General features: G+C 44.8%; 4 protein-coding genes across 4 annotated transcripts; 3 read left to right on the top strand and 1 right to left on the bottom strand.

Moving 5' to 3' along the window:
- Positions 1-1,622: 1,622 nt before the first annotated feature.
- On the top strand, positions 1,623-2,177 carry TRUGW13939_04082 (uncharacterized protein; the record flags this gene model as incomplete). Its single annotated transcript, XM_035487259.1, has 1 exon — positions 1,623-2,177. The coding sequence occupies one exon, from the start codon at positions 1,623-1,625 to the stop codon at positions 2,175-2,177; it is 555 nt and encodes a 184-aa protein (XP_035343152.1).
- A 269-nt stretch (positions 2,178-2,446) lies between these two features.
- Positions 2,447-2,845, top strand: TRUGW13939_04081 (uncharacterized protein; the record flags this gene model as incomplete). Its single annotated transcript, XM_035487258.1, has 1 exon — positions 2,447-2,845. One exon carries the CDS (start codon positions 2,447-2,449, stop codon positions 2,843-2,845), a length of 399 nt encoding a protein of 132 aa, XP_035343151.1.
- Positions 2,846-3,774: 929 nt separating this feature from the next.
- Positions 3,775-8,713, top strand: TRUGW13939_04080 (uncharacterized protein; the record flags this gene model as incomplete). Its single annotated transcript, XM_035487257.1, has 9 exons — positions 3,775-3,908; positions 3,957-3,984; positions 4,037-4,519; positions 4,567-5,813; positions 6,120-6,243; positions 6,447-6,670; positions 6,723-6,893; positions 6,947-7,085; positions 7,154-8,713. 9 exons carry the CDS (start codon positions 3,775-3,777, stop codon positions 8,711-8,713), a joined length of 4,110 nt encoding a protein of 1,369 aa, XP_035343150.1.
- A 786-nt stretch (positions 8,714-9,499) lies between these two features.
- TRUGW13939_04079 (uncharacterized protein) lies at positions 9,500-11,296 on the bottom strand (the record flags this gene model as incomplete). The annotated part of the gene is made up of 2 exons (XM_035487256.1): positions 9,500-10,891; positions 10,946-11,296. 2 exons carry the CDS (start codon positions 11,294-11,296, stop codon positions 9,500-9,502), a joined length of 1,743 nt encoding a protein of 580 aa, XP_035343149.1.
- Between the last annotated feature and the right edge of the window lie 2,551 nt (positions 11,297-13,847).

The following is a 13,847-nucleotide window of genomic DNA, read 5'->3' as shown; positions in this document are numbered from 1 at the left end:
CGAGCTAGTCCGTAATATAGTTGTAAGTTCGAAGAAACCAAATTTTAGCTCATAATAGCCAATGTTAAGCTTTGAAAATAGTCTGCCCAAAAGTAAGACTATGACAGATGATTTGATCGCAACACTTGATGTTTTAAGTTTAGCGCTGACATTATTACAGGGTGGGGCCAGGCTAATTTTACGTATAGATGTTCTTAAGTGGAACTGAACGCTGTTAGTCTAATTCTCTTGGGACCTGCGGCGCCCCAGGAGTATTTAAAATCATTCATCGTTTATTGTTTACGTGAAATGCAACACCGGCCGTGCTCCCATGTATATAAAACGTAACCCCCGAATGTTAGGTCATTTATAAAGACGTTGAGAAATAAAAATCACGTTTGAATAGAAACTCCTTGCTTTCTTTTTACTTTTAAGAAATTCCTATTTCATCTCACCATATCGATATTTGAAGATACGTCTTGCTATCCCAACCATGTGTCTCGCCATACCATTTCTTTTCATGAAAAAGAAGAAAAGCGGCGAATCTGCAGAAAGCGACAGCCCAGCACCACGGCCAACCGAATTACCGAGTCAAGAAACCGGATCTCATAGCCACGCGGTTGCAGGTGGCCCTGAAAAGGTCAACCAGCCAGTGTCATGAAACAACAGAGAACAACGGCAAGAAGATGGTGGAGTTTCGAGTAATGCGTAGGTCTCTTCATGGATTGTATTTTTTTTTAAACTTCTAATAATTGTGTTGTTATAGAGATCGCTAAAAGAGTCGTGCTCTACAATTTGTTTTGGCGCCTTTTTAGAAACCCCAGAAGATAAAACATGACGGCTTGCTGAAGAATTTGGGACCCGGGTATTCTAATTCGGGTCAGCACATATGTTTTGGACTTCGCGTCGATATGGTGTTTAGTACTTAATGAGCCCTTTATACAGGGTGTTTGACTTGTTCATTTTTTAGGAAATGTTATCATCTAAATCTTAATTTATATAAAAATATACAAATACCCCTGACTACCCAAATAATAAAAAAAGGGGGAGGGGATAGATATTACTCATATAGTATTGCACCACTGCCAGTCATACATGACCCGAGGCTTCTAGGTCGATTATATTATTGATGCCGTTGACGAGCGATAGCTTTGGCCCGCAGGATATCGGAAACATTGCATCTAGATTGGCCTATGAGAAAATCCATTACATTATCGTATACTATCAACTAGATCAGACCTTCCATTTTTCAAGGATGATATAAATTCCCAAATCCGGTTAGTTCCGCGAGGTCGCAGCGCTAACCCTAATAGGCATTTATATTTAGAAGCCCATTACCAGAAAAAGGGAAGGGAGTATTGCTAATTAACTAATTTTTACTAGATTCCAATGTTATGGATGGAAACTCGTAGCAAAAACTGGTTAGAACTGCAATTTTGCAGCACTAGCTCTGGCCAGCAACTCCATAATTCGCTCCTTTAAGTTTCTAGAGCATCATTTTCTTCCAAGAGCCTGATAAATCTTGTTTACAACTGTATAGCTAGCCTAAAATTCCTTCTATAAAGCCCACCATCTTACCCCTGTTTTAACTGTATTCAATAACTAAGTGTTATCCGGACTCTATAGCAACTGATACTCTAATTATGCACTTTAAGAACCTCTTCTCTCATTTTCTAGGCACTGTGCTCCTTTCCACCTCTGTCAAGTCATATCTCTCAGCCAAATCGCTACCCAAGATGGACTTTGAATCTATAACGGCCAAGAATAACGAAGCTCGGTCGTTCAACAGCCCTGCCTCTGCAAAAATCGCCATTGATAACGTCAGGGTATTCAATGGGCACGATATAGGCCCTGCCACGACGGTGGTCATTGATGGGGCTATAATAGGTGACAATACAACTGGAGCAAAGCAGATCAATGCAAAATGGGCAACACTTATACCTGGTTTAATCGATTCTCACTGCCACCCGAGCAATATCACTCATCTACAAGACCTGTCTCGATTCGGTGTCACCACCTGTTTCACAATGGCATGTTTTGAAACACAAATGTGCAAATCACTCAAAGGCCATACAGGATTGGCAGATATTTTAACCACGACTGCTCCTGCTTCAGCTTCGGGCAGTGCGCACGGGATTATCACTGCTATGATTGACCCAAGTCTTCTCATCCATAATGACAGCCAAGTACCGGCATGAATGGAGCGGCAACTCGCTGCCGGTCCTGATTATGTGAAGCTTATCGCAGAAGTCCCTGGTCTATCACAGAAAACCCTGACTGACTTGGTAAACTTGGTGCATCAAGGTGGAAAAATGGGTTCCACTCATGCTTCCACTTACCAGGCTTATGAGCAAGCCATCATGGCCGGGACTGATCATATCCAGCATGTGCCTATGGACAAATCTGTCACTCAAGACATGGTTATAGGGATGTTACGCCACGGCCAGACTGTAACACCACTCTGACGATGATGCGAAATAGTGCTAAGAACAAACCGGTCAAGTACAGTTTCAAGCCTGCAATAGAATCTGTGACGAGCATCCACAAAGCTGGAATACCGATCCTCGCCGGAACGGACTCAAATAGTGCACCGGGTGTACCTGCCATGGTCCCATTCGGATCCAGCATGCATGACGAGTTGGAAAATTTGGTTGAGGCGGGAATGTCAAACTTGGAAGCATTGAGGTCTGCAACGTATCTTCCAGCCTTTCTTTACGGATTGCGTGATCGTGGAGCCATCGTTCCTGGAATGCGTGCAGATCTCATATTAATTGATGGAAATCCTTTGGAGGATATCAAAGCTACTCGACGAATTCAGAAAGTGTGGCTGGCAGGCGTCGAGTATTTAGGTTTTCAAGACGCCTAATATCACCATAAGAGTTGACTTAAGAAGGAAAGTACAGGCAGTAATATGTTAAGTGGTTTTTGCAAGATGTTAAATCGCGATGATTGAGCGCGGATTTCTTTTCTATCCGATGAAACAAGATTTGATCAGGAGCTTAATAGGTTTAACTGGAAAGATCTGTTTGGTGACTAGTGGGATCATCTTGGCTTATTTTTAGCTTTAAAAAAGGAACTGAAAATATTATATCGATTAATTGTCGTTTTTGAATGACATACAGACTCAAAATGTTGAGTATATATAGTCACTAGTCTGAACTGGGAATACTTCAATGTTGGGTTTCGTTTACTTTCTTTTACCTCGAGTAATGACTTTAAACTCAATTACCAACTAACGTTTCTCAAACTTGTAAAAAATTGATAATCGAACCTAATTTCTTCAAGTACCTATATAGTCGTACATGTTCGGGAGTTACTAAAGCCCGAGGTGGGTCTCTCGGGTCTTCTAAGAACCCGCCTGCATCCGGACACACCCCAACCTGCTGAATCAATGTTCAACGGATTTCTGCTTTTATTGTATATCAATAAATCATATAGATACGGAACTCGCAAGAAGCCGCACTCCGTACAGTCATCATCATCATCATCATCATGTCCACTATACAGGGGGGAAACACGAACATGTCTTCGACCGTGGATTCTCCTTTCTTGACTACAAAGCCTCAGAGAGTGCTAGCATGTGTGCGCTGTCAGCAACGCAAAGTCAAGTGCGATCGCAAGTGCCCTTGCTCGAACTGCATCAGGTCTCGGACGCAATGTGAACAACCAGCACCGGTCCTGCACCGGCGTAAAAAGAGATTCCCTGAGAGAGAACTGCTAGACCGTATCCGCAGCTACGAAGATCTTCTTTCTCAGAACAGAATTAAATTTGAACCACTCCACAAGGACTCAACTATGCGGGAGGCCTCTCAGAGTCCTCACAGAGAAGAAAGCTATGGCCCAGATGACAAGCACCCAAGATCCGTTAAAACAGATCATTCATCTCCTTTGACAAGAGCAAATTATACACAACGAATATACGGAGACAAGTATGTTCTCTCTAGGCAGCTCAAACTCCATGAAGCTAATTGTATTAGGAACTTCTGGCATGCCATGAATAAAAGGGTACAGTCCTGTCTTATGGTATTTAGCATTGTTCCTTCTAATAATAAAATAGTTCCAAGGCTCCGCCAGTGACAGCGACTCCTCGGATGACGAATTGCGGGAGAATGTTGTGAGAAAAACGTGGTGTCAATTGTTTGAAAGTGATGACCACCTTCTCTTTGGCTCGCACAGGACAACCACCACCGACACTTCGGCTTTACATCCTGAGCCAGTTCAAATATTCAGACTGTGGCAGATTTTTCTCGAAAACGTGAATCCGCTTCTCAAAGTCATACACACTCCCAGCTTTCAAGGGTGCATAATTGAAGCTGCTAGTAATATTTCGAGTACTAAGCCCGCCTTAGGGGCCCTCATGTTCAGTATTTATTGCATGTCTATCTTTAGTATCTCGGTGGAAGACTGCCAAGCTATATTTGGGTCTTCAAAAGAAGATCTTTTGGGGAAATATCAGCTTGGCTGTCGGCAGGCCTTATCAAAATGTGGATTTTTACGGTGCAACGATCGTGACTGCTTGACAGCATTGTATCTCTATCTGGTGAGTCAAGATTGAGTAATTCATCTAAAAATTTCTAACGATTTCAGATTTCTGTCAGGCCCAGCACAGTTCCATTGTCACTTTCCTCCATGCTCGGTGTTGTTATTCGCATTGCACAACGCATGGGTATTCACAGCGAGTCTGCTTTGGCACGATGCACTCCTCTTGAAGGTGAAATGCGTCGGAGACTGTGGTGGTCGCTGGTTCTTTTCGATGCTCGCACCAACGAGCTTGCTGACTTTAAAACTACAGCGCTCACTCCTACGTGGGACTGCCAAATTCCCCTAAACGTGAGTGACTCTGAGTTACTACCAAACATGAAAGAGCTCCCACGAGTCCAGAGAAGTTCCACCGATGCACTTTTTGCTGTTGTCCATAGTGAACTGGGCGACTTTATTCGAAACACAACGTTCTACCTTGGCTTTACCAACCCGGCTCTCAAACCCCTTGCCAAATATGCCAACTCGGGTGCCATTTCAGCGGATAGCGAATTGGACCATCTAGAACAGAAAATTGAGGATGAATACCTGAAGTTCTGTGACCCTGAAAATCCTCTCCACTTCATGACGATCTGGATGACACGTGGATGGCTTGCTAAATATCGCGTAATGGAATATCACTCCAAATATTCGAGCACCACACCCCAAACGGAGTATCAACACGATACTGCTGTGTCGTATGCGCTCAAAATGCTTGAGTGCGACGCAAAAATTGTCACCTCGCCTTTGACGAAAGGATTTACTTGGCTGGTGCAATTCTATTTCCCCTTTCCAGCATATATCCTGATTGTTCAGTACTTGAAACGGCGACCTGCATGTGATCAAGCCGACTATGCTTGGAAAATCATGGGTGAAAACTACGATGCTCATTTTGGTGCTCCTGTTGGAGATTTCCATATTCATATGTTCAAACTTTTCTCGAGTGTCATCCTCCAGGCATGGGAGGCCCGAGAGGCAGCGATTAGGGAATCCGGGGAGTCTTTGGCGATGCCAAAAATTGTGATAGATATTAAGAGAATTTTGACTCAAACAGAGCAAAGTGCACTAAATACCGAGCCAGAGCAGCGAAGTGGCGATACGGATATGGGCGTTGACAATTTCCCTATGTCAATGCCAATGGGCATTGGAAATCATAATCGGCAGTATAGCATGGGCGGCCAAGATGGCTACATACCAACAGTGCCAGAAATATACTCCAATATGAATGGGCTGAACCTTATAGACTTTGGTCCAAACCAGCTCGATTGGCCTGCAGTGGATTGGGGTATGGGGGGATACCCTAGTTGGGGAGGTTGGTGATTACGTGTTTCTGATGCCCCTTATGGACATACAGATCAAATTCGATTTTTTGGTTATAAAAAGGTGATTTCCCTGGGCCAGTGATCTGTAAACATTTCCCTAATCGTATTTCTTGGACAATGCTGGTCAGTTTATTTCAGGACAGTTGAACCAATGGATGGCACCATTTGAAGACAAGGGCATTACCAAAAGGAAACATATATTCAGCATGTTAATAAAATATTACTTCTCTCAATTTCCATGAAAAATACTACGCGATACCCTAACCGTGGAAAACGTTGAAGTATTACTAGATTTTGTAGTTTGAACGATTTGATAGGTCAATCGACTTTACATTGTGAAGACTTTTTCCTACAACTATTTATTGTTTATTACAACTCCAAATTAGAACATATATACTACGCAAGGGAATTTCTCATAACACTAGTATGTTTCTCATTACGTACTACTCTCAAAGACAATTAAGGTCGAATGCGACTCACTCGCAGTTTAGTCGTGGATCCCGAAACCTTATCCGGCGTCGGCCGCTGGATGATTTCATCGACAAGCCACATGACTGCAGATCTTTGCGCCTCAGAACACCTCGATCACTACAGTAATATTTGATTATTCTCTATTTTATTATTGAGGCTCATCATACGGAGTTAAAGTTGTGCCCTTGTAATCGCACGCAGCAAGGGACGATGGGCGCGGACATGGACGTCGAGGACTCGCCAGAGGCGCCGAACATAGACATAGTGGTCGGGTCACGAAAGACATCCGATAATAATAACAACCAGACTCGGTTACAACGAATATGGTCTGGCTTCTGGGACGCGTTCAACATGCGGCCTCCTGTCGACGAAGAGCCTCAGTAAGTCTCTCTACAGTGCTTCACAATGAAAGAACCCGGCTGATGTGTTCAGGGACTGGTGGATTGCCTCAACAGCAATTCCTCTAGTAGCTGCTACGACAGCGCCCTTGGCAAATGTCATGTCTATAGTCGCTTTGGTGACTTCATGGAGGAATCGAGTCTTTCCTGGCCAAACTGATAACCAGGACAGGACCCTGCAAGTCGGGATCGATGACCCTCGCTGGTAAATTGCAACCACGGAATATACAAAGGATCCAATGCTAACGAGTTAATTAGGTGTGTGGCTTTAAATGCTACGTCCTTGGTCCTTGGTGTTTTGGGAAATTTATTTCTACTTTTCAACTTCACCAGAAGGGTGCGGTATATTATCGCACTTCCTGCCTCGATAATTTTGTGGTTTTTGGCTACTGGAGTTGTAAGTACTTAATCCCTCTGGATTCTTGGCTTATTTATTGATATAACTAACAGTGAGTACTCATTAAGTTAGCTGGAATTACAGCTTCGATGCACATATATGTGCCCCCAAACCCGCCCGATGAAGTATTTTCTCAAGGCTACTGGAGTGGCATAATTGCCGCGGTTCTTTATTTTATTCTATCTATCATTCTTATGATTAATATGATGGGATATATGCTGGGCCACTATCCTCAACACTTTGCACTCACCGACGATCAGCGCACACTGATTCTACAGACTACATCGCTCATGATCTGGCTCGCCATTGGCGCCGCCATTTTTCAAAGGCTCATTGGCATATCATACCCAGACGCTTTGTATTTCTCGGACATTACAGTGCTTACATTGGGATACGGAGATATCACACCGCATGACAGCGTTGGAAAGGGGCTGGTTTTCCCTTACGCGGTCATAGGAATAGTTATTCTGGCCCTGGTGGTCTCGAGTATCAGTCGCTTTGCTAGAGAAGTGACAAACGACAACGTCATCAAATCCCATCTCCAACGCATGCGAGCCAGAACGGTTGAGCACTCAATAACCCTCGAAAAAGATGAAGACACTGGATCTGTGGCCAACCGCTCTGTGCAGTCTCGCCTGCACCGAGGGGGAAGAAGACCAATTCGCTCCGTTGCGAAAATATTCAAACCGAAACAGCCAGATACATTGGTCATGCGAGAAGAAGAAGATCGGTTCAACGCGATGCGGGCTATACAGAGCGAAACACTTCGGTTTCGCCGGTGGACGTCCCTGGTATTCAGTCTGATTGCTTTTGCCATTGTATGGTGCGCTGGCGCGGCGGTGTTTTCGGCTTTAGAAGGAATCACATATTTTGATGCCTTGTACTTTGCATTTTGCTCGCTGTTGACGATTGGTTATGGCGATATCACACCGCAAACTAACCCTTGCCGCCCCTTTTTCATCGTGTGGTCGCTGATTGCGATTCCAACAATGACAATTCTGATCTCGAAAATGAGCGATACTGTGCTCGAGGGCGTTAATGACGCCACAAATTGGATTGCCGAATTTACAGTATTACCAAAGACTGGCATATATCGAGAATTTGTCAACAAAGTTCCGGTTCTGCATGATATTTTGCTACGGCGGACTGAAAGGAAACGTGTTGAGCAGGGGTTCGCCGTAGGCGTTAACGATACAGGCCATGAAGAAGACCTGGAAAATAGCATCAGTGGTACTTCTGACTGCACCCGGCCGCAGGCCGTGGCTATTACTCGTCATCACCGCTCGCAAGATCAACTTGCACGAGACTTGACTTTTGCTGTCCGCCGAGTCGCACAAGATGTGGCAGGCACTGGAATCAAGCGGTATAACTACGAAGAGTGGGTTGAATTCACACAATTAATAAGATTCACCGACCCCGGCCGTCCTAGAGCGAGGGATTCTGAAATCCGTGAAAATGAATGGGGTGTCATCGAATGGGATTGGATAGGCGAAAACAGTCCTATGCTGGCAGAGCAGACGGAACCTGAATGGGTTCTTGACCGGCTTACGGAGAGTCTTATACGGTATATGAGCAGGAATGATGTCGAATTGGATGATAGAAGGAGTCTCGTTGTGGGTGAGAATTGAGTTATGAAATAATAGTAGTCATATGTATACTGGATAAGTCAATTTTTCTTTAAAAAAATTTCACTGTTGTTGACACGCAGCCTTTTCAAAAACTCTATTATGTCTTCAGAAGATGCTGGAAAGTCGTCGGTCTTCAATCACTTCCTGTAACACTGAATCTACCATCCGTAATCAATGCCATAGCATCTCTTCTAGTTTCTGTGTGTTCTTTCAAGGCACTTCAAATGTTATCGGCCGACAGCCGATCGCTTCGTACAGCAGTCGATTAGCATAAATGAGATGGTTGGAGAACAGATATACTAATACTACAGCATGTGATTTATACCACGAGCCCCACTCGGACATCGTTTCTATCTACTCTAATCCACCCTATTAAATTTGGGGTAGAATTAAACCTGTGGGTAACATGGATGGCAGTGTGTCACTTTTTTTTTTTGTAAAGTCAATATCAAGATGATGGTTGACCAATTCCGTCGCAGTATCGAGGGAGGGTGTGACTTCACCTAGTAGAATTACAGGCTTCATTCCAAAAGACCGTAGGGGCTCGAGTTTGACAAGTTTGACATAAGCGGTCTAACTCATTTTCTAAATTTGACAACATCAATGATCAATGTGAACATTGGACCTTTGGGTTAATGAATTATATATGCATGTGCCAGCATTTGAAGTCAAGAACTTGTTTATAGCACTCCACCCTGTTTTGTCATGTCGTATGTAGACAGTAATTTAAAAATGATATATATTGTAGCAACTAGCTTTCAATTATTCTCGTGAAAATTAAATTTCCTATCGATGAAATGGCGTATTGAAGTAAGGTGGAATGTCGTGTTCCTCATGTTCGTCCGATTGGTGTGAGGCACCGGTAAAATCCTTGTCGAACGCATACAGTGCTTTCCTTGGTCTTCCAAAAGGGGAAGAAGCCCGGGGTGCTGCTATCACAAAAGGAGAAGTAGGGATGTTTGCAGGTGCCTCTTCTTCGGCGTATACAAATTGTTGTTCATTGTGATGCGGAGTCCAGTGAGCTGGGAAACGAAACCTCGGGGCTGGCTTCTCTGGAGATTGGTCAGGTTCTTTGGGCTTGTTATTCGTTTCTCTGAAGCTGGCGGCTGGAATATATGGCGGTGAATCACTGAATTGTTCGTCTTGGTTCGGAGGAGCCGCGATTTTTTGAATAGGAGACGAGTGATTATAGTAACTTTTGTGTGCTCCATCTGGCACACCTGGAGTCGGTACATTTTGTCCGAAAAAGCTCATTGTCTCTTGTGGGTATTGAGGTGGAAGTTCCTGGTGAAAATACTTATAATCCAGAAACTGTGTGTCCCCCGTAGTTCGAAATGGTGTAGAAAAAACTGGCTGCTTTCTCAAAAGTGGTTGTGGTGGTAGCTGCCTCGGAATTTTTTGGGTTTGAGGCAATAAATCCGAGTTGCTTCCATAGGAACCAGCATTCTCGCTGAATCTGTCATCTACCTTTACTGTCACAGAGAAGCTCAATTGCTCTTCTGACTCATCAAAGCAATTGTTAGCGAAGCGATTCCTTGGCGAAATCTGCGGACTCAGCTGTTGGTATTTTGATATAGAGTGATTCAATTCCGAGTTACCCTCCTTTTCTGCGAGTATTTGATCGTCCAAAGTGAATCTGTGTATAACAGGCATTGTCGAGGACCTATCCGTCAGCAGCTCGCTGGAGCTGCGAGTTACCCTTTCTCTCTGGCCTTTTTCGGATTGCGGAAACCCTTGTTGTTTATCAGGCTCAATAGAGGGCCCCCGATTAACAGAGGCATGCCGCTCTCCTAGTCCTCCATCAATACTGTCGTCAAGAAGTATCGAATCTGAAGAGTCCATTCTTATGGGTGATTGTAGACTTCCTGAGATTCCGAGGGGCGTTTCAGCAGTATGAATTCGAATGTCGATGTTAGATCCTGACCCAGGATTCATTCTAGGAGACCATTGACCATCAAAAGAGAATGATGCTTTACTATGAAGTGTAGACCTTCTGGTCATAGCGGTAGCTGTCATTCTATCGGCACTCGACAATTTTCTTCGCTTTCCTATCCTTTCCTTTTCTTCGATAGGGACAAAATTCACTTGCACAGGTCGGGTAGGAGAGATCCCAACCCAATCGGTCTTGTGTAGAAGGCGTTGCTTGATGTTGTCAATGTAAGATAGACCAGTTCCTTCCTAGTTTTATCATGGTGGTCAGTAAGAAATCATAAGCACGGATGAATTGAATACCTCTGCGTTTGAGCTGGGCTTGATAGCTAATCTGTTTGCAGAAGCCAGATTTCCTTGATGGCTTTGGTTTCCATGTGTGATATTGAATGACGTACATATGCGGTTGCCGGCCTGATCTGCCTGACTCGTCGTCCAACTTGCATCGCCATTGCGCGTAGAGTTGTGGTATGGTTCATTGGGGCCATTGTCACGAAGGTGGGATATCGAACGTAGATAGGAGATAGAAGAATTCTTGTTATTAGACTCTCGCTTTTTAAGGCGCCCCTTGGCAAAGTGCTGCTTTTGAATCCGCAATATTGAGTCTGGCCGATTGTGAGATTGACGCCGGAGGCGACCTCCTGTCCAATTCATTGAAGTAGACTTAGAAGGATAACTTTATTGCAAGATATGCGATTCGGGAGCGTTTGTTTGATTGGCTTGGAACAAGGAGCTTAGTATCGTTGGTAGGAAGAGCAAAGAATGATGAGTACTGTTGTACGGTTGTGAATTGGAGATGGAATGGATGGAGTATCAGATCCCGTGACGACGCTCCAAGCCATATAGTAGCACGACACACATTTGATTTCATCAAGACTTCAAAGCTAGCTCTTGATCTCGGATAAATAAATCTTAATTTTTTATTGAGATGAATGATTATATAGTTTTAGCATGGTTGATGTTCTACACATGTTTAGTAGTGCTATGGATCGAACTAATGATTTTGCGTCCTGAATAGTAACATTTGTAATGCGTGAGGAATTAAGTTTCCATACATCGTCTCGGCATGTGCATGTCATTTGAAAACATAATTTGAAATTGAGTTATGTTCTTAGCAAAGATGCTGGTTAGATGCAATATCGTTGCCTGAGGCAAACATAATATCACGTGGTATATGCAAACAGATGCAAACATCGCGAGGTTTCTCGGCTGCGTCAAAATCATTTTCTTTTTATCCGCACAATTACTTCACCGCACAACATTAGACAAGACAACAAGCACGACACGTATCTACTGGATCGCTTTGCAGAAGATATCTGACATGCTTTCCAGTTGCAGGATACACCTGGAAATTTGATTCAATCTCCGACCGACTTTCATTAGTTTCTCACAGGTTAGTACTATTTTTCACTCATTTCTGCTGCACCCTTCGCACGACAAGGCGCTTTTTATGATGAACACCCATTCAAAGCATAGTTCACCTGAAGGCCTCGGGCCTGCTGAACGACAAACCTTACCATCTTTCAACCTATCTGATAGCCTCGTCTTGCTCTTGACATTTTCCCAATTTTGAGAATCTCTCACATTCGCTGTACAGTTCTATGAGTGCTAACAGCCAACAAGCTTGTAGGGATCCCCACCCAGTCGCAGTTTCGGAGATAGCGTGTTCGTTCTTCTGCATTGCTGCCCAACCGGATTGTGTTGGAGCCAATGGTGTTTGGGCGTCTCCGAGCGCAGTAGATACACTAGATAATAGAGGATAAATAAAATGCGCTCTCGCTCTTGGGACGAACAGTTTTCACATTGTAATTTGCCCTTCGGCTGTCGTCGAGGTTCATCTTGTCTTGATGCGATGATGTTCCATTTCGTTCAGCTGAATACGTATCTCCTTTTGTCACCTTGTCGCAGCTAGTTTATCCCTCAATTCGTTAATTTAACAACATGATCCTGCGTAATAAACGAGGGACTCCGACCCCTCCGCCCGTGGCTACGTGTTGCAGCCATGCTGGCCAGCGTCCTCTCTCAACCACTCGAGTACTGGGCCATGCTGTCGAGTAACCAGCATTATCACATTTGTGCGTTCGCTTGATTGGTGTCGCGATAGTCCTACGAGCCCGTTCTGCAGTGCCAGTTGTCTAGTCACCAGCGCCAAGGCCAGCAGCGCGTTGTTTCCTATCCAATCGTGGCCAGCAAGGCTGTTGTTTCGGGGGCCACATAGTGCTGGCCTAGTGGGAGCCCGGGTTTTCAATCACGGTTAGTGGAAAGACACGAGTGGGCCAGAAAAGGCGACGCCTCACCGCTTCGCGAGTTGTCCTGCCTCCGAGTCATGGACAGCGCACGATTGGCATGACAAGTTGACAGCGATGCAGCGCGACGCAGTCGACGAGACAGTATCACAGCGCTGGCAGCCAGTGGGAGACGCAGGAAAGGGCGACATGGCGCCACGAAGACAAGGCGTGGCTCGGCGGGCCCCCGCGTGCCGGCCCGCTCCTTCTACCGCGTCCCACCGGCCGCTTCACTCTTTCCTCCTGGGCCCCGCTTCCTCATGCCTTAAAGCCCAACGTTTCCCTCCCATCTTCCTGTTCCTCTTCCTCTTCTCTTCTTCTAACTACAGTTGACTTGGATACCCAACGCTATATTTCCCAAAACGCACTCTTGATCGCACGTGCTTTGCTTCTTTCTATCAACTCGACCCGCCTTCACCACAAGACCATCTTCAGTTATACACCCCGAGGATACCTTCTATAGACCCTGGTTTCCCACTTGAACAACAACACCTTTCCACAGGAGACATACGATCCATTTTTGCCAGGACAGGACTGTCTTTTTTCTTGTTTCTCTGCCCAGGACCTAGATAGAACATCGTTACACACGCCGACAGATCACAACATCAGGTAGCTCCATCCCCTCTTTTCATTTGCTGTTGCTTTGCTGCTTTTTCTTTTTCTGCTCTTGCATCTGGACCTGTATCCGTCGCATCATGTACGTCTGTTCTGTTTGCCTTCCGCTTGCTCCTAGCCGCCTTGGACTGCCATCAAAAATTACGCCGGATAAGCGCTCGCTTTCTGGTGCTGTGACAAATGTGAGCCAGCACCAGCCACCACAAGGATTTACCGAATTTTGCCTCTTCTGGAATGGATTACTTGACGCCACCCGACAGCCGTCGGGTGGCCTGGAGACAACACGTCTCGAAAGCTTTAATGAT

Source organism: Talaromyces rugulosus, chromosome II, assembly GCF_013368755.1.
Source record: "Talaromyces rugulosus chromosome II, complete sequence".
NCBI classification, from domain to species: Eukaryota; Fungi; Ascomycota; class Eurotiomycetes; order Eurotiales; family Trichocomaceae; genus Talaromyces; species Talaromyces rugulosus.
This window is presented reverse-complemented; position numbering and strand designations above follow the sequence as displayed.